The 20501-nt window shown below is 42.7% G+C and overlaps 1 protein-coding gene across 1 annotated transcript in view; it reads left to right on the top strand.

The window, feature by feature from the left end:
* Positions 1-407: 407 nt before the first annotated feature.
* The window catches only part of TMC3 (transmembrane channel like 3), a 45550-nt gene continuing 25456 nt past the window's right edge, over positions 408-20501 (top strand). Inside the window, exons 1-9 of the mRNA XM_059915352.1 lie at positions 408-496; positions 1744-1890; positions 5744-5819; positions 12305-12386; positions 15086-15192; positions 15982-16080; positions 16177-16319; positions 18882-19029; positions 19736-19779. Coding sequence (XP_059771335.1) covers positions 408-496; positions 1744-1890; positions 5744-5819; positions 12305-12386; positions 15086-15192; positions 15982-16080; positions 16177-16319; positions 18882-19029; positions 19736-19779 — 935 coding nt within the window. The remainder of the gene's footprint in view (positions 497-1743; positions 1891-5743; positions 5820-12304; positions 12387-15085; positions 15193-15981; positions 16081-16176; positions 16320-18881; positions 19030-19735; positions 19780-20501) is intronic.

Raw genomic sequence — 20501 nt, 5'->3', positions numbered from 1 at the left:
TATGCCTTGCATTCTCCCTAAGTATTTTGTGAGCACCAGTCATGGTAATAGATGCAAAGTGCTTTGCAAACCACAGAGCCCTTTCTGGGCACAAGGGTCACCAATGTGATTATTTGGGCAGCACCAAGTGCTCTTAGATCACCTGGCCAAGCCTCTTGCCTTTGTCTGTCTTGACTCCAGCCAATCTCTGCTGCCACAGCCACCTTAACATACATATGCATGATTGGCTTCCTGGCTTCTCCCCAGCTCCGAGCATCGGCTACAGACGTGCAGTCCAGCTCCTGAGAACTGGAGGGCAGAGCACCTCGCAGATCCAGTTCAGAAACCTCCGTTGGAGCAGACTCCTGCCTGCCGGCTTCCCAGCACCCTGCCCACCAGCACTAATCACTGGCAGCCAGTCTGCTGCCATGAAACCATCAAAGGCATCCCAGCGTTATAGGAGCATCCGGAGAAATGCCAGCCAGCACTACTTCTACCAGGAGTCCCTGCTGCTCAGGTGAGCCAGTCCCATCCATCCACTGGGGCAGGTTTGCGAGGAGGGAAAGCCTGGGTCACCCTTGCTTGCATCTGACCAGAGGACCAAGTCCCCATCCTGCTCGGTTCTCCTTCAGAATGAACTCCGAAACTCCTTTTTCCAGGTCACCGTACAACAAGGGTGGCAACCTCAGCGATGTACACAGACGTTGATGGCTCTACCTGCTTCTGATCAGAATTCAAAAGCCTGTACCCCAACCTGGCTTTAGTGCTGGCCAAACCCACAGACATGCTTTATCTGTTTTCTCTCTGTTTACTCAATCAGCAGTGTCAAGAGAGAGCAGACAATACATCTGTCGTAATAAATGAGGTTTCTGTTGGAAAAGGCTACAGGCTGGTTAGAAGTGGGGAGTATTATTCAAATTTGTTAAATATTTACAAAGGTATATTAAAAATCTCCATTAATTTGGAGAAACTGGAGAAAATTCTCCTTTGAGTAAGTAAAAACAAGCTGAATTAGAGACAAGCAAAGGAATTATTTTCCCTTACTTTTAAGTGCATCATTGATGAAATAGCCACAGCAAAATACCCTTAACTCCTCCTGAAAATTTGCATTAGGATTAGTGTATTCATTTTCACTGGGAATAAGTGTTGCTATGTGTTGAAAAGTTGTTCTCCTAGAGAGTAACTATTTCCCTGAAACATTTGTGCATGTAAATTTGCTTAGCTAATTTCTTGTTCATAGAAACTGCTGCCTGTTTGCCTCTGTTATCTCTGATTTCAAATGAATCAAAGCGGGAGTTCAGGGAGGGGGGGGGGGAATCTCTGGATGAGAGAGTTTGGTTTTTATTTATTTTACATCCAGAGTTAGGGGACAGGAGGCGTCCTTTGTTTGGAATTAGCTGATTATTTCAATGAGCCTGAAAAAGAAATGGTTTTGCCACCAAAGATGCTGCTATTCAGCAATCCTACATAAGCACTCTCTTGGTTCCTTTTATGATGTCTTCTGATAGTATCTTTTATCCTTTGAAGCCTTTCTCTTTCACTGACCCATCAAAGTAACAGAACCCAGTGAATGTGTTCCAGTGGCTGCTAACAACTGCGGAATTCTCTCTCTGACTCCCTGGATCCCTCCCCTCTCCTTCTACACACGCTAACTTCATACAGATGACCCCAAGGCAGCAAGATGCTAAACTTACCCAGGGCAAGTACTGGGATGGAAGCAATTCTACTAATCAGATTTCCTCCTTAATGCCCTGATCATTTCAGCAACTTGGATGACAGCTTTACTGCTGATGAAACAGGGGACAGCCATGATCCAGAACAAATCTTCCAGAATATACAGTTCCAGAAAGATCTCATGGCAAACATTCGCTGCCGACCCTGGACCATGGGACAGAAGCTGAGGGCACTGAGGTAAGGGTTATGGGTTATTGCAAGTATGCTTCCCACTAAACCACCCACCCTGCCCTGCCCTGGGAAACGAGCATAAAAATCCACATTGGAGTGGTGGGTCAGATGCTCTTGATCTGACTTAGAGAAGTCACAGACACGTCTGAGGGATCCATCTGGTCCAGACAGGGCCTCAGTGTGTGTGTCTGTGTACGTGTGTCTGAGTTGGGTGTGTGTCTTGGTAGAGAGTTTTTGGGTTTCTACCTCCTTTTCAAATACTAGATTTTAGCACTATGCCTAGAGATGAACAAAATAAACTCACTAGGTATGCAATCTAGAATGAAAATAAATATTAGTTTTACCTGCTTGGCTATTACCTCCCTCTTGGCGGGGGGGATCTCTGTGGGAAACTAGATTACTGGGACACTTAGAGTCATATTGGAGAGTCTGTTTAGATAATAATGAAGAGCTGAAGGTTGGAAGACATTGCCTTGCTATGTGATATTAGGTTCTTTTCATAATTTCTCTAAAGACCAGTTCCTTTCTCTGTAAAGTTGAAGTGAAGGTGAAGGATAGCACCTACCTCCTGCGGCACTGTTAAGCTGTTAAGCAATCAGGGTGCTGCTAAAGACAAAAATTCCTGGTTGCCCTCGGACTTAATCAGAAACTACGGCAGAGGGCTCCAGCATTTTTAGCATGCATTCAGGATGGTTCTTTTGCAAACTAGGGTTTGAAATCCCTTGATAGCAGCTCAAGGATTAAATGAGGTAAACCATATGATATTAAGCCTTGTATCTGGGCTATAGTAGTCACTCCCTATGAGTGGGTAGTAACTGAAGATGTGGATCCCTGGGATCCCAGCGAGGAGAGTGAGTAGAATGGCTCTTAATGACCAGTGCTACTGAGCTACTCTGACCCGTGAAGTGGACCTTCCTAGAGAAACAGACATTACACGTAATCATCGGACACCTACTGTGTGGACAGGATTAGAACCACTGTCGTATCTTACGTTTTAGTGCCCCTTTCCAGATGCCAAGCACATTGCCCTGTCTCTCCAATCCACCATTAGGTTTGCATTTCTTTCCCATCAAATCATGCCTTCATTAGATTTCCACTCCAGGCATTGTTCCTCCAGTCTGGCCAAAGATCCAGCCTGCCCCCCAGGTGGCCGCGGCAGATAGCTAAGGTCATCCATAGTTTCCACTCCCAGAAGTTTCCAGTTAATTCTCCATGTCCGATATCAGTTCTCGTCACTTCCATTTCTTTGAGTAAGGATGACATTTTTCAAATGAGAAGACTGATACTCAGAGATATTAAGTGGCTTCCCCCAGGACACACAGCTTCTGAGTGCTGGAATTGAGCTTTAAAGCTGGGCTTCCTGACCTCACCTCCAGTATTCTATTCTACTGAAACAGAGGAACTCTACCAATATATCCTAAAAGAAAAAAAAAAAAAAAAAAAAGCCATGTAACTATATAGCACAAGGAACTATCTTTAATATCCTGTGATAAACCATACTGGAAAAGAATATAAAAAAGAATGTACATATATGTATAACTGAATCACTTTGCTGTACAGCAGAAATTAACACAACATGGTAAATCAACTCTGCAGCAATAAAAAAGTCATGTATTCTATCAGAATTTTAAAAATCATACAGAAATGCTGATGATTAATGACTCTCTGAACTGTAAGAGAGTGAGTCTTTTTAACCTGCGGGCAGAGCAAAGCAAATGATAACTTTTCTGTTAGAATCAAAAGAACAAACCAGGCCTTCCTCCACAAGCATAAGCCAGGGATCTCAGCCAGGGCTCCAAGACACCAACACCAGCGAGGCACAGGCCAGTGGTCCAGCTCTCAGGGAACAGCTCGCCCTCTGAGACCTGCATTTGTCATCCCCGCGTCGCACTTCTCCTCCCCGTCACCTTGAGAAGCTTCTGGAGCAGTGCTTCACTAATTGGGCCTGCGACACTCATCAGGTCTGTGGAAGGCGCAGAGCACGGGACCCTGAGTGCTTGGGGCTCAAGGGAGCATTGCTGACACAGATACAGCAGCGAGCTCCGTCTATGGGGGGACAGAGCATATATTTATTTCCCCTGTAGGGAGGCAAGTGGTCAGTGTCGTGGAGTCAGCATTGGTCTATGATGGGGCCTGGGTTAGGTACTGTCCCCACTGCTGTTACTGACCAGGGTTCTTGGCCTCCTTAATCAATAGAAATTAATCAGAGGTCAGACAAGGAATTCAGGCAAGGCTTCATTGGAGCCCCGACTGCAGCAGGGGGAAGTGAGAACAAACAACAAGTTTCCTGGCTCACTCACTTGCTGAGGGGGAGCAAGCTTGCTCCTTATATGGGGTGAGGGTAGGGGTGTGTGCAGGGATTGGGCTGGAGGGTTGGCTTAGGGGATTTGCCCACCCCTTAGGTGGTGTTGTGTGCAGGGGGCATGCGCAGTACCCTGCTTTTGCTCCTGACCGTTCAGAAGTGGCAGTTGGGCTTTTTGGTTTTTTTGTATCTTGCTGTCCATAATTTGCCCCAACTGCACTTGCATGCAGTTGTTTTTAGTCCCTTATAGTTTCTTTGTATTTTGTTGCTCAAGGAGATGTTTGTCCAGGTGCAAGCACTGCAGCAAAGGGTCCCAGGTCCCAGGTCCCAGCCTGTCTCACTGCTGCCTCAGCCCCCTACTCAGCTCCCCATCCCAACACTTACACACCCACCCACTCCTATTGTTGTTTCAGGTCTCTATCATCCCTATTAGCTAGTGGGCTTTTCCAGGGCAACAACTCTATTTTATGCACCCCTGTATTCCACTATACTTGACCCAAACAAGTGTGCAGAAGATGTTTGCAGGGAAAAAAATTATAATGAATGAAATTAAATGAATTATTATTTCACCTATATAGGTCCCTATCTTTTAGATGCTATATAAGGTGTAACATCAACCCTCACCCTTGCCTGCATTTCTGGTTCTGACCAGAATGAAGCCAGCACATTGGCGGGGCTATGAAGGTGGAGTATTTGCAGTGAGGGCAGGGAGGGTCAGCTAGTTCCTTGTGTCAATCAACGAAAGACTAGGAACCTATGGGTGTTACTTGTGATATACATGCATGAACTCCCTACCCAGTACACTGTTCCAACTAACAAACTGAATGATTCAGCAGTTCTTCAACACTGAGCATAATTAAGTGGTCAACCATGGATTAATGAAGATCTCATCAGTGTAGTCACAGATGAGGTCACCTTGAAGGTGACATTCTTCGCTAAGAGTTTTTGACTTCAGTCCGTTCCATGGAATTAACATTTTTTTTCTAATCCTGTGGTTCTTTAAGTGTGAATTTAACCATCTATCCTAATGAATTCAGTCTATTTTCAAGGATTAGCCATTTAGGTGACCCATCAGTTCAACTCACCAAAGTGGTCAGCTAGTGTGCCAGTAGTTAGTCTGGGCTAAATCAGGTTGTTCATGGCTACATAGACACAACTTTCTTGCTCACATTAACCAGACACTACCCTTTTCTCAAAGCAGATTCTCTGAGCTAGGTCTAACTTTCACTTCCAAAGAATTAATTGCAGGAGGAAGGCTGCTGAGATTTAAGTGGAGGAGCTGAGATGCTGGTACCTGATACCAGGATTTCCAAAGCCCATAATATCCAGCCAACAGCCAGAATCAGGGCAGGGCGTTAAGAAATTCAGTTGCAACTGATTTTAGTGTTCACTCATCATTTCCTATGAATTCATGCATTTAAGTGTTATAGAAAATATTTTAAGGGAGTTTTCTGGTTACCACTGTTTGACTGTCTATTCCTGCTGCACTTCCACATGTTTTGCCAAGATTATCAAGGTGATAAAATTGCGCTCACCACCAAGTTTTTCTTCTCTCAGGCGAGCGAAGGACATTGTGCTGAAGTTTGAGGGGAGGCTGACCAGGACCCGAGGCTACCAAGCGGCAGGTGCAGAGGTAAAGAGCCCACACGTGGACATGCCCACCCTTCCTGTGGTCTCCGAGCCCGGCAAGTTGTACTTGTCCTTGCAGTTGCTGTACTACATAGGTTGGGAACATCCATCATTAATAGCTGTAGAACAGTATGGTGAGCTTGAAGGTCTGCATGTCCCCAAACTTGGATTTTAGTTCCCGATGCTGTCACTTACCAAATTGTGTGACCCTGGGTAAGCCCAGCTCATCAGAAAAAGGTTATATCTGCCCTTGGGAGAATCATCTAGCCTCTTTCCTGAGTTAAGCCCACCCATGTGTGTAGGTTTCATTCACTGTACAGTAAGTCCCCTACATACGAACCTTCAAGTTGAGAACTTTCAAAGATGCGAATGGGCGTTCACATGTCCAGCCACATAAGTTAGTTTACATATCTGGCATATACCGTCATGTGCGTGCATCCTCTACAAGTGGTTGTGCTTTTGTGTACTTTACTATACAGTGCTGTGTAGAGTAAAGTAGTACAGTATCTTTATTTCTTGCCTGTTCACTCAATGCCAGCCCCTGTATGCCAGCTGTTGTACTGTACTACTGTACTTTTCAAGGTACTGTACTGTAAGATTAAACATTTTCTTTATTTTTTGTATTTGTTTGTTTTTTATGTATTATTTGTGTGAAAAGTATTATAAACCTATTATGATACAGTACTATATAGCCGATTGTGTTAGTTGGGTACCTAGGCTAACTTTGTTGGACTTACGAAAAAATTGGACTTAGGAACGTGCTCTCGGGACTGAACTTGTTTGTATGTAGGGGACTTACTGTATGTCTTATAATGAGAAAGTTACAGGCATATTCCTATGCTCATTTTAGAATACAATGCTAAGATTTTTGTTTATTTTTCCCATTCAGTTACTTGCAGTTAAATTTTAGTATACATTGAAATTATCTGTTTATAGACATTCCAATAATTTTCATAAATGTTTCCAAGACAAAGAAAAAAATCATTTCTCCTACTATAATCCCCTACTTCCCAAGATAGAATCTTTTTTAAAATTTCACATTTCAGCCATTGTATATATCATTTTCACATCGGAGTAATTATAGTATACAAATATTTTTGTCTTGCTTTTTTTTTCACTTAACACCATAACAAGGATTTTTCTCCATGTTGCTATGTAGTTTTTATACCTATTGTTTTCTATGACTGTGTAATATTCCATCAGAAAAATGTCTATTAATTTAATTAGTTACGTGCCTGCTGGTGATCCTTAAATAGCTTCTAATTTTTCGTTAGTATTAACAGCCCTGCACAGACTGTCTTTGCACAGATGGCTTTTCCTACCTTTTAAAATTCTTTTTCTAGGATAAATGTCAAAACTATGACCTCTGTAGAAAAGAGTATGATCCATGTTTTTTGGCTCTTGATAAATACTAATCAATTATTTTCCAAAAGCTTTGCCATCCACAATGAAAGAATTTGCTGTCTTCATAGTATCTCCACTAATGCTGAATATTGTAGTTTTTTCAAGTTTACAGACAAAAACTGACAGACACACTCTTTTTAGATTCTCTGAAACAAAAAATATTCTTAGTAAAGTTTAAATTAAAGCTGGTCATAGATTTTGCATAACTGAATAGTTACAAAATATCAAAAATCCCCAAGGTTCTGCCTTGGCTTTCTTTCTTCTTACTTTTCACAGAATCTGCCTGAAGATGCTAATCCACTCCTATGATCAAAATTATCCATAACTCTTTATGCCTGTCACACTATGATGGAGCTTATGGAATAAATATATAAAACAAAATTATCTTTTTATAAGCATATGTGCTACCAAGCTCTCTCATTTTCTCTAAATAAACTGTATGAAATGCTATGGAAAAATATCTGAAATAATGTAAGGTCTCTCACTTGGGTTCAGACAACCTGTAATATATATAACAATGAAAAGGTCCTGGGGCATTTAGTGACAGTGGGCTCAAAGTGGATTAAAGGTGTAAGTTAATAATGGGCTGAATTCTTAGAGTCAGAGTTTTTAAAATGAGAAAGGTGATCCAAATGTTCAGTCTTACCTACAGATTGTCCCAAAGTTTTCAGCCTGCACTTAACAGACGCAGCTGCCCCAGTCCTTTCCATTTTACCAATGGCCCTGCAGAAAGCAGTTCAACCCAGTTCAGCTTAATCCATGTGCCAAGCTTTGTGCTGGGCACTCAGGGTAAAGAGATGGCTGAGACACAGTGTCTTCTGCCCTCTGGAGACACAACAAAATGTCAAAGCAAATCATCCTCCCACCTTGTCTTCCTAACACTTGGTTTTCCCCCTCCTCATTCTGAACATCATTCCTCTACCTTTTTATATTTAGAATTTTTTTACACTGGAAATTTTAATACGGACCCCTGAGGATCAGCAACCACTCCAAAGTAGAGAAAACAGAAGCTATCTAGCTATTGCCTGCAGCCCAGTGAGTTTTGTCTCTATTTACAGTCTCTGGTTTCTCTTAGAAAAATGATAACTTCGTTTTCCAAATAGTAAATTTTGTATTATATAACTACCGTACACTTTCTCCCATGATTCCCATGACTGAGATCCTGATCTCCACTCCCCAGGGCTGCCACTCTATCCTCTCTTGGGAAGCACTGTTCCAGAACACAAGTCATCCTCTGGAGCCCCTCCCACTGTTTCCCACCTGCATCCTCTGTGCACATGGGTTTCTCCTTGATTCCAGCAGGAAAACACCTTGTTACAGACAATCTGCCTTTAGCACCAGTTTATTTCTATGTTTCATAAGAAAGCAAGGTCTGAGCATGTGAGACCACCAGGAACCAAGGAGCCACATAGGCAGAAATGCTACCCTGGGCACATGGAACACCAAACACCAAGAGTCAGGACACCTAGGTCCTTCTGCCATTGTTTCCCTGCTCTGGGTAATGACTTGGAACCTGATGAGGTTTTCATGTTTGATTCTTAAGATGTCTTCTAGTTCTAATAGTCTATGTCCTTGGTTTCTCACATGATACCAGCAAGGGACGTCATCCTTCCTGAGAGCCTTCATGGTGTGATTTGGCAAGAACGCTTCCTCTGTGCAGACGCTAAAGGTACCTGCCCAGGATGGTATATAGACTGACTGGCCTCATAACAGATCTTCTTGTTTCCACTCATGTCCCGCCATCTTCCATTCTCTTCCACACAGGAGCCAGGGAAATCTTTGAAACAGTAAACTACTCATGCCATCCTTTAATTAAAATAATGAATGATAGGGACTTCCCTGGTGGTGCAGTGGTTAAGAATCCACCTGCCAATGCAGGGGACACGGGTTCAATCCCTGGTCCGGGAAGATCCCACATGCCACGGAGCAACTAAGCCCGTGTGCCACAGCTACTGAGCCTGCGCTCTAGAGCCCGTAAGACACAACTACTGAAGCCCGCGCGCCTAGAGCCCATGCTCCGCAACAAGAGAAGCCACCGCAATGAGAAGCCCGCGCACCGCAACAAAGAGTAGCCCCTGCTGCGGCAACTAGAGAAAACACGCGCACAGCAACAAAGACCCAAAGCAGCCAAAAATAAATAAATAAAATAAATAAACTTATTTTTAAAAATAATGATAATAATGAATGGCAGATGGATAGATAGATAGATAGATAGATAGATAGGTAGATAGATAGAGTTTCATTACACTGAGAATCAAATCCAAACTCCTTCCTCTGACCCACCTGATCTGGCCATGACCTAACTGTTGGACCTCATCTCCCTCCTCTCTCCTTTATTCTCTTCTGTAAAATGCCCAGCTCATGCTAATCCCCAGGCTCCTACTGGCCATTCTCCCCTCCTAGACAGCTCCTCTTCCAATTTATTATTTTTTTGAAATATTGACTCATTTTCATTCAAGTCTCAGCTCAAGTATGACCTCCCCAGATAGACCTTCCTTGACCCTTTGTTCCAAAGAGCCATCCCCCCAGTCCTAGTGGACTGTGTCCCATGTGGCATTGAACTCTTTGTGGCTGCCTCCCCTCAACATGAATGCAAACTCCGCACCAGCTGACGTCTCACACGTCTTGTTCACGATTTGCATCCACGGTACCGGAAACACAGCGTAGGTGCTCAGTACACACTCTGGATGAACACACTTTTCATAAACGGTCGCACATGTTGTTAGAACACATCTGCTCCCGGTGCTCTTAGAAGCCCTTACCAAAACTCAATAACCCAGGCCATAACCATTAGGACCTGTTCTCTTCCAAGTTTGGTTTTTGGTTTTGCCTTATTTTGTGTTCACTTTGCTCTTATTTTTTTTTCTTTTTTTTAATTAGTTTCTATTGGAGTATAGTTGCTTTACAATGTTGTGTTAGTTTCTACTGTAAGCAAATTGAATCAGTTATACACATATCCCCTCTTTTTTAGATTTCCTTCCCATTCAGGTCACCACAGAGCATTGAGTAGAGTTCCCTGCGTTATACAGTAGGTTCTCATTAGTTATCTATTTTATACATAGTATCAATAGTGTATATATGTCAATCCCAATCTCCCAGTTCGTCCCACCCTCCCCTTCCCTCTTGGTATCCATACACGTTTGTTCTCTACGTCTGTGTCTCTATTTCTGCTTTGCAAAAAAGTTCATCTATACTACTTTTCTAGATTCCACATATATGCGTTAATATACGGTATTTGTTTTTCTCTTTCTGACTTACTCCACTCTGCATGACACTCTCTAGGTCCATCCACGTCTCTGCAAATGACCCAATTTTGTTCCTTTTTATGGCTGAGCACTTTGCCACTCATTCATTCCAAAGTTTCAAGGCTTTTGCCGTAGAGAGTCAGTGCAAATCGTCAGAGAAGTGTGGTGTTTTTCCCCATGCCTTACCGAATCTTGGTCATCAATAAATTGTGTTTTTCACTGACATTTGCCTCTAGGAAGCTCCTTTCTAGTGTAGATTCTCCTCATCAGAATGAGTGTTGGGGTGGGCGTCATTCAGTCCAGTGCCCTTTAAACTGAGTTTGGGGTCCCTGGCTTCTCAAATGAGCACCAGAGGCTGGGGAAGGAGGCTTTGCATCTCTTACCTACGAGAGTTACTCTGCTTTAGTGGGTTCTGTGTATTGAAGTTCCCACTGAACTTCAATTGAAATTTAAATTCAAAGAGCACCCTGAAACCCACTGATTGAATCCTACTTCTTTTTGTACAGATGAGGAAATTGAATCTCAAAGAAAGAAAATAACTTTGCCAGGGCACACAGTAAGATAGAGGTCGAGCTAGAACTCAGGTCTCTGGCCTTCCACCCGGTGCTTCTTCCTCTTAACGACTTTACAATGGACCAGAAACTCAAATGCTTTCAACACCAAACCCTCCCCAAAGGATATTGGGCATTCTGCCTCTGTATGCTGTAGGAGATGAAAAATCAGAAAGCCATGGTCTTCCTCTCAATGCTGGAGGAGAAAAAGCCAGGTGAACAATATAAAGGCAATATAAGCTAGGATGTGATAAGCATTATCAGAGACCAGAATGATAGCTGGGGAAGTTTGCAGATGGAAGAATGTATTTCTGGCTACAGAGAATCTGTGTGAGGTCTCTGTGGGAGTAGCTGTATTTGAGTTGGGTCTTAAATCATGAGCAGAAAGTGAACAATTCCAACTTCTGATAACATCCAAATAATAGATTTTCATTTACAAGCAGCCGTTTTGGCCTTAGCAGACATATTCAGGATAACATAATCATGCATGTCTGCATCAGGACCACATGCTGTCTTATAGTTCAGAAGGTTGTAATTATATTTGTAACCCTTCTTTCTGCAATGATATCATTTGCTTCCAACACAAACCCACATTGTTTGTGTGTTAAAATGAAAAACCTGCTAATGTTGTGGGAGAGAAAGCCCAGTGTCAGGGCACATTTTCACATTTTGCTTTATTCTCCTTTGAGAAAAAAAAAAAAAAAAGATTTTTGAACTTTTGGCGATTGTGTCTTAAACATCCAAGACAAATTTCCAGACCTTATTTTGGCAACTTTGGCCAGGAGAGAGGCTGGGAGATGAGCTCCAGCTGCAGGATGGGAGGCACACAATGGGGCTTATTTTCACGGTATGTTCTAGACTCTTGGTCCTTAAATAGGGTCGGGAACTGTAATTACTGGGGAGTTTGTGAGCCACGTGGATTCCTGAGCCCCACTCGCGAAGGGGACCAAGGCGGTGTATTTGGACATGATTCCTCAAGTAGTTTTACCTGTTCTTAGTCCTCACAGCAGGAATGGTGTGGATAAGGCAGGCTGAAACCCTAGAGAATATGCACCTCAGCACAGACACCGCAGCTCAGAGCCCTAAACAGGAGCCTTCACCTGGGCAGGGGCCCAGAGAAGGCAAGTGGCTGCTTTGGTCCTAGGGCTCCCTAAAGGCCTGTGAAATCCTAATGAAAGGTATCAACTGGTGTGTCCGCGGGCCTCGCCTCCGTTCAGGACCCTGGTTCCACCAAGGCATTGCCGTCTTCATGAATGTCAAGTCCTCTAACCCACCTCCCTCCTGTCTAGCTGTGGCGGAAGTTTGCTCGTCTGGCCTGTAACTTTGTGGTCATCTTCATCCCCTGGGAAATGAGGATAAAGAAAATCGAGAGTAAGTGTTGGCACTTGGAGGAGTGGGGCGGGGATGCGGGGCCAGTAGCCAGACAACGGTGAGGCCTGAGACGGGTCTGGTACGTCCCAGACCTTACCCTGAGCAGCCGGAGGCCCTTGCACACGTAGTGCCGACCTAGGCTGGACATGGGTCCGTGGAGATGGAAGACACGGTGCCTGTCCCCACCACCTCCCAGGATAGAAACGGTCCCACATTCCACTGTGGCTCTGCAGTTCTCTGTCAGTTCATGCCTTAGACACAACACAAACTCAGAAGGATAGAGGGGAAAACTGTGTAGATGAATACAAGGATAACATGGGGAACTGCAAAACAAAAATGCAGAAATTTGCATTTTGAGAGAAGTGATTGTAATCATTTAGAAAAATATCCTAAAAAATAAATCAATCACAGTCACATTTAAAAACACACACACAGTACAAACACACAAATGCAACACACAAGACCAGGAATAAATATAACCAGAAGTCTGAAATAAAGAAACTGTAAAATTGGACCATGGGATTTTTTTAAAGTCTTGTGAAGAGACATAGAATGATTTAATATTTGGAAGGTGTTGATTTTCTCAATATCAGTTTATGTTTTAATGCAATTCCAATAAAATTCTCAATGCAATGTTTTTTGTATTCAACACAATGAACTCATATGAAAAAAAAAAACTAATTGAAAACTTTTTTAAAAGGAAAAACTCAAATGAACTTGTATAACCAAAATGTTAAAGTACATTATAAAAGCTACGAGAATTGAAACAGTGTAGCATAGCACCATAAATGATGCTGGAACAATTCAACTGTTTTAAAGAATAACATTAGATCTTTCATTTTAAAGTTCTATTAAATATTTAAATAGAAAATAGGAAGCCATGAGAGAATTAAAAGAAATATAAGTAATGTGATCTCAGAATGGAAGCCTGTCAAATTATAAAAGTAAAGAAGGAATCATCAAGGAAAGTACTGTTGTATTTAACTATACATAAAAGAAATTTTACATACATAAAAAATAAACAGATCTAAAAGATGACAAATTGAGGGGGAAAAAGATTTCAACATTTAAGTGGAATTAAATACCAGCTGGTGGAAATGTCAATTGGGATGATAGTTCTAGGGGAAAGTTATAATTTGGACCAAACGTCTTCAAAATGTTTATACTCTTTGATAGAACTCTTCCACTCCTTAACAACCAGAGAAAACAACAGCCACAACAAAATCAATGCACTGGGCTGTGTGGACACACTTGGTGCCCAGCCCAGATCACTTTACTTGGCTGGTCCACCTTTTCTCAGTTGCTCTGAGTGTTGGCTGCTATGACTCATAGCTGTCTCCTTCTCTAGACGATGAGCCTTGGCCCACATTGTTCCAGATGTTGGGCACTCATCACCTGCTCCCCCAGCCCCACTGGGTAGCCTAGAGGCAATGACTAAGTGGTATTCAAGTCCAGCTTTTTGTTCAAAGTGGAACCAACTCTATGATGCAACTTGCCCTCTAGAGCTCCCCATGGGATAAGGCTAAGCTGGGCTCCAGCTGAAATGACATCTTTGCTTAGCTCTTTCCCCTGACCTCCCTTGACCCCCTCACCCCCTTTATCCTGAGAGCACTTCCTCAATATATCATGTTAGCTGAACCCTTTTCTCAGGCTCTGCTTCCAGGAAATCTGACCTTAGACAGAAATTGATTCTTGCAGATTTACCCTAGTGAAAAGTTAGAAACTTCCTAAGTGTCAGGTAGTGGGGGATAAGTTAAATCTATGATGTAAAATTGGTTTGCTGGAACAATAAAATTCATTTTATAGGGAGATATTTTGTATGAGAAAATGCTCATAATATATTGATAGCTCAAGATGCATATTATAGAGATATGCCAATTTTATACAAAAAAAATACACATATAGAATGAAAATGGAGGGTTCCCCTAAAAATTTACTAGAAAGTAATTCTGGTAGTGATTTTAATTTAGTAACCTTGCAATAGGTAATTTTTTGGTTTTCTTTGTGATGTTTTGTGTTTTCCTACCTATTATGAAACATAAGCTAGATTTGAAATAAAATTTCAAGATGTTACTCTTCCAAAGTATGATACAAGTCCACTCGCTCCAGAAAGTCATCACAAGTATCACCCATATCCCAATCCAACTTCTTCTATGCCCCCTTGTTTTCTCAATAGAAATTTGTTTTTAACTACACTTTTTATTTTAGAATAAGTTTAGATGTACGGAAAAGTGACAAAGAGAATTCTCATAACCCCTTCGCCCATCTAACACTATGTTAGATGTTAATGTTAACATCTAACATACTGTTATTTCTTTTGAAATTAAGACAAAAGAAACCTTAGAATATCCTTGGAATTTTCAGAACTATGCAAAATGGAAAAGAAATATATTAAATTCTCAAAAGATGCTGATACTTCTGAACATAGGTGAAATGTAAATTTGATTACAGCATTTTCGATCAATATGACATTAGGGAAAGTAATCCATTAGGGAATTGTGTATATGACTGGTAGACATTAATGAACATCTTAATCCTTCTAAATGATCAGCGTGGGACAACACCCTGATAGGTACAATTATGGCATTCTTCGTCTATGTCCTGCTGCTATAAGAAAAATTACAGTGTTGCTTTACAGAGAACTTCTTACACTGGGAGGATTTTCTATAAACTGTTGTCATTATCTTGTCTTTCTTTAGGTCATTTTGGATCTGGTGTTGCCTCTTATTTCATATTCTTGAGATGGTTATTTGGAATTAATATTGTGCTCACGATTATGACAGGTGCTTTTATTGTCATTCCAGAGGTAAGAACTATTTCAGGTGAGTTTAAAAGTGCCATTTGTTAAAAAGTAGAGACGTTTAGAGCCATAGCATTAGACAACCGCACTCATTATCCTCATGGGAAGGATAATCTGTGTGTTAAAATAGGGCCTGGCAAACTTTTTCAGCAAAGGGCCAGAGAGTAAATATTTTAGGCTTTGTGAGCTGTATGGTCTGTCACAACTTCTCAAACCTACTGTGTAGTACAAAAGCAGCCATAGACATTAGGTAACTAATAAGTGTGGCTGTATTCTAATAAAATTTTATTTATAGATACAGAAATTTGAATTTCCTATCGTTCTTATATGTCACAAAATACTACTCTTCTTTGGATTTCTTTTCCCAAACATTTAAAAATGCACAAACCAACCTTAGCTCTCGGGCCACACAAAAATTGGCGACAGGCTAGATTTGGCTTATGGGACAGTTTGCAGACATTGTGTTAAAATAAAAACCACTTCTCACTAAAATTTATCCTTGTAAAGTAAATGGGGCCATGTCCCATGCCATTATAGAAACCCAGTGGCTTCAGTCATCCACCCATAGAAGCCGTGTCCAGCCTAGAGAGAGTACACCCAGACAGGCCCCGATCAGGCAGAAAGAAAATCTGGTCACTCATGATTAATTTCTCATCAATGAGTATCAAGCAGAATCCACGCCCTAGGGATCTCATATGTGCAGCATCTTCAGAGGTGCATGGAGATCAGTGGCCCCTTTTCTTCTGGTCCCTTCCCACCCAGAGGACCGTGTGACATCCTTTCCTCTCTCACCAGCTCATTGCAGGCCAACCCTTTGGAAGCACAGCCAGCAAGACCATCCCCAAGGAGCACATTGCATCTGCCCAAGATCTGGACACCGTCTGGTCCCTGGGGGTGAGGTTCAGGCTTGGTCACACTTTTGTTTCGAGGGGGGTGGTGAATGTTCTGGGACCTGGGAGTCAGAAATGACACCGAGTGCTCTCTTTGCAGGGTTACCTCCAATACTCAGTCCTCTTCTATGGCTACTATGGCAGTGAGAGAAGGATCGGGAGGGCTGGCTACCGGCTGCCCTTGGCCTATTTCCTGGTGGGGATGGCAGTGTTTGCTTACAGCTTCATCATTCTCTTAAAAAAGTATGTCTGTTCAGTTTCTCAAAATACATGCCAAAATGATACATATGATCTCATTTCATCTTGTCACTCAGCCTGTAAAGTCAAGGCATAAATCTACCCATTTTACAGATGAGGAGACCACAGATAAAAGAGATATATGCTTTTAACCAACACTGATTGAACACTTAAAGCTTTGTGCCAGGTTCTGTGTTGGGTCTGGAGAGACAAGAATCAAATAGACTTACCAGTTAATGTCATTTTAGACAATGTAGGTGTTACCGACCAGGGTTCTTGGCCTTCCCCAACCAATAGAAATTGACTAGAGGCCAGACAAGAAATTCAGGCAAGGCTTTATTGGGGCCCCTGCTGCAGCAGGGGGAGTGAGAACAAACAACAGGTTCCCTTGCTTGCTCGCTTCCCGACCGGGGCGGGGGGGCAAGCTTGTTCCTTATATGGGGTGAGGGTAGGGGTGTGTCCACGGGTCAGGCCGGAGGGGTGGCTTAGGTGTTTTGCCCACCCCTTAGGTGGTGTCGTGTGCAGGGGGCATGCGCAGCCCCCTGCTTTTGCTCCGGACACCCTGTTTTTGCTCCTGGCTCTTCAAAAGTGGCAGTTGGGTTTTGTTGGTTTCTTTGTATCTTTTGGGTCCAGAATTTGCCCCAACTGCACATGCACGCAGTTATTTTTAGTTCCATACAGTTTCTTTGTATTTTGTTGCTCATGGGGAGGCGTGTCCATGTGCAAGCATTGCAGCACTGCAGCAAAGGGTCCCAGGTCCCAGCCTGTCTCATAGGAACTGCACTAGAAGAGAGGTGAACGAGATGGGTTAGGTGACCAGAGGTTGCAGAAAGCAAAGCATCCTCCTTTGACTATATGTTTGCCTGTGACCTAATTACAAATTACGCAAAGGCCAGTCTCGTCTGTGTTGTGATGCAGTTCAAACATGTAGTTCGTTATTGAAAGGAGGGCACAGTGCAGAGAAAGCAGACTGGCTGGGGCCTCATCTGTAAAATGGGCAGGTTGGCTCAGAATATCAGCAGGTTCCCTCACGGCTGTTACATTCTGTGCTTCTGTGTAGGAGCTAGATAAATGCAGAGTGACAGAGAGGCTCTGAGCCCAAGGAGAAGCTGGCCCCCACCCTCTTGGCTCACCTGCTACTTCCCTCTGATGCGTGTGTACCAGTACGTCTTCATCACACTGCCCCTTGTGGCATCTTTGCAAAGTGCAGGTAGAAGGGATTGGGATTAAAAAAAGATAAAACAATCATCATCACCATTATCATCATCATCAAACAAAAACCTAGGGAGATGCACAGTGACTTGAAGACCTTCAGTTCACATGAAGCTTTCCAGCTTAGCCTCTGGATGGCCTCAAGACCCCATGAGCCCACCTAGAACACGGGCTCTTGGCTAGATGTTACAATTTAAGAGACAAATTGATGTCAACTCGGGAGCAGGAAGTATGGATGGACAGAGTGGTAAAAGCTTCTAACAGGAGAGATGGTCTAAAAGACAGGGAACTTGCACCCAAGGAGGGATCGTGACCCCTGCCTTCCCATACATCTGAGGGAAAGTCGTGTTAGGGAGGGATCCGAGGTGCTCCTGCTTGGTGAGGTGGGGTAGTTACTTCAATGGGCAGGGGCTCCAAGGAGATGGATTCAGCTCAGAGTAAAGAATTTGGTTTCACCATCATAGTTGCACAGAGATGCAGTGGATGCACACACCTTCAGGGACCTCCTGACCACCAGTGATGGGAGAGCTTGTGCACCGGACTCACCCAAGAATTTGCTGTTTTCACACTGTTCAAAGGGTTGGCTGAGGATGCAAGCCACGAGAGGGGCTGAACTCAGCCGGCGCTCTGCTTGCCCACGTCCAGGTGGGGCTCTTGCTCTGCGTGGACTCGCGGCAGCCCCCTAGTGGCTGAGCCTGCTCCTGACACTGTTCTTACGTGACCCTTTCTGGTCCTTTTTTTTTAAAATTTTTATTGGGGTATAATTGATTTACAATGTTGTGTTAGTTTCAGGTGTACAGCAAAGTGAATCAGTTATACATATACATATATCCACTCTTTTTTAGATTCTTTTCCCATATAGGTCATTATAGGGTACTGAGTAGAGTTCCCTGTGCTATACAGTAGGTCCTTATTAGTTATCTATTTTATACATAGTAGTGTGTATATGTCAATCCCAATCCCCCAATTTATCCCTCCCCCCCTTACCCCCCCCATAACCATAAATCTATTTTCTACATCTGTAACTCTATTTCAGTTTTGTAGATAAGTTCATTTGTAGCCTTTTTTTAGATTCCACATACAAGTGATATCATGATATTTGTCTTTCTCTGTCTGACTGTCTTCACTTAGTATGATAAACTCTAGGTCCATCCATGTTGCTGCAAATGGCATTATTTCGTTCTTTTTTATGGCTGAGTAATATTCCATTGTATATATGTGCCACATCATCTTTATCCATTCATCTGTTGATGGACATTTAGGTTGCTTCCATGTCCTGGCTATTGTAGTGCCGCAAGGAACATTGAGGTGCATGTAACTTTTCAAATTATGGTTTTCTCTGGTCCTTTTTTGCAGGATGGCTAAGAATTCCCGCATGAGCCTCGCCAGCGCGTCCAATGAAAACTACACGTTCTGCTGGCGGGTGTTCTGCGCCTGGGATTACCTCATTGGAAACCCAGAGGCGGCAGAGAGCAAAACCGCTGCCATCGTGAACAGCATCAGGGTGAGTAAGCGAGCCTGTTCAGCCTGCCAGGAGTCAGGGCTCTGCAGATCACAGCCTTCACAGCGTGAGCCGCTGGCCCTCTGCTGGGAGAGTCAGCGTGGTCTCCTTCCCACGGCGCTCACAGACCAGAGCAGCCACAGTCTCCACCGAGACGTGACGTAATGTGCCTCCAACACGCACCAAACAATCTGATGGTGTACTGGAGAAAAATATGGGAACTTCTCTTTTTTTTTAAATTTCATCCTTCTAAAATTTCAGTGTGTGTATCTTTGTTCATTTGCATAATGGATTACTACCGTGTTGCGTGTACATAACTTGTAAATGAATAAATACATATATGTGAGGGATATAAGCTTTTAGTGTTACCTTAGAAGATAATGCAGTCAAAGGCATTCGGAGACCTGGATCTACTGAACAACACGGACAGTTAAAGGGTGCCCCCTTTTGAGAAAAAAATTATTTAGATCATTTCAGGGACCTAAATAATTTACTCCTACCCCTCTTCTTCCCATTCCCCAATTTGCTTTTTTATCTATTTATTATCATATAAAGCACTGATATCAATAGAATCTTATTGGATGACGTCTAGACATTGAAGTTATGATTAAAAATACTGGATAAGTCATTTCTTTCATAAGCTATTTCTAAATATTTATGATTAACGATGATGCTAAACTTTTGATACCACATGTGTCTTTCTTTAAAGGAGGCTATACTGGAAGAACAGGAGAAGAAGAAGAACAAAAACCTGTATGTATGAACACTCCCCATCCTGAATTCATTGATAAGCTGTTTTAATTTAGTAGAAAAATCACCAGACTATATCTCATTTTCATACCTTTTCAGGCAGTTCTCCTTAAAATCTGTCCTTCTGGCAATGTGGAATGTGGGAACCCCATAATTTTTCAATAGCAGTATTTTGGAGTTGTTCCTCCTTCCATGGATCTGGCAGTAGGGTGAGAGGTCTGAGGCTGACCAGCTTCCTATTCTTTTACTTAGATAATAAAAGATATTTTTAGCCCCACTTTCTAGTTTGTTAAACTAAGCAAAGACTAATTTTATTTAGCAACAGATCTCTGAAGTCCTAGGACACAAATAGTATCCAGTGCTTGTTGACAAAACTTCTAAGGTGACTTCTCGGGTTTGGAGTTCTTCTCAAGGTTGTGAGGGCTTCCTTGGTGAGGGTGAGGCCCTTCGGCCACAGAATGGACGACACAGAAAGGCAATGACCCTGTCCTCCTGGGCCAGACATGCCTGCTCATGCAATATCCTCACTGGTTCCTTTTTTTAATTAATTTTTATTGGAGTATAGTTGCTTTACAATGTTGCATTAGTTTCTGCTGTAGAGCAAAGTGAATCAGTTATATGTATACATATATCCCCTCTTTTTTAGATTTCCTTCCCATTTAGATCACCACAGAGCATTAAGTAGAGTTCCATGTGCTATATAGCAGGTTCTCATTAGCTATCTA

Source organism: Balaenoptera ricei, chromosome 2 (genome assembly GCF_028023285.1).
Source record: "Balaenoptera ricei isolate mBalRic1 chromosome 2, mBalRic1.hap2, whole genome shotgun sequence".
In the NCBI taxonomy this organism is placed as follows: Eukaryota; Metazoa; Chordata; class Mammalia; order Artiodactyla; family Balaenopteridae; genus Balaenoptera; species Balaenoptera ricei.
This window is presented reverse-complemented; position numbering and strand designations above follow the sequence as displayed.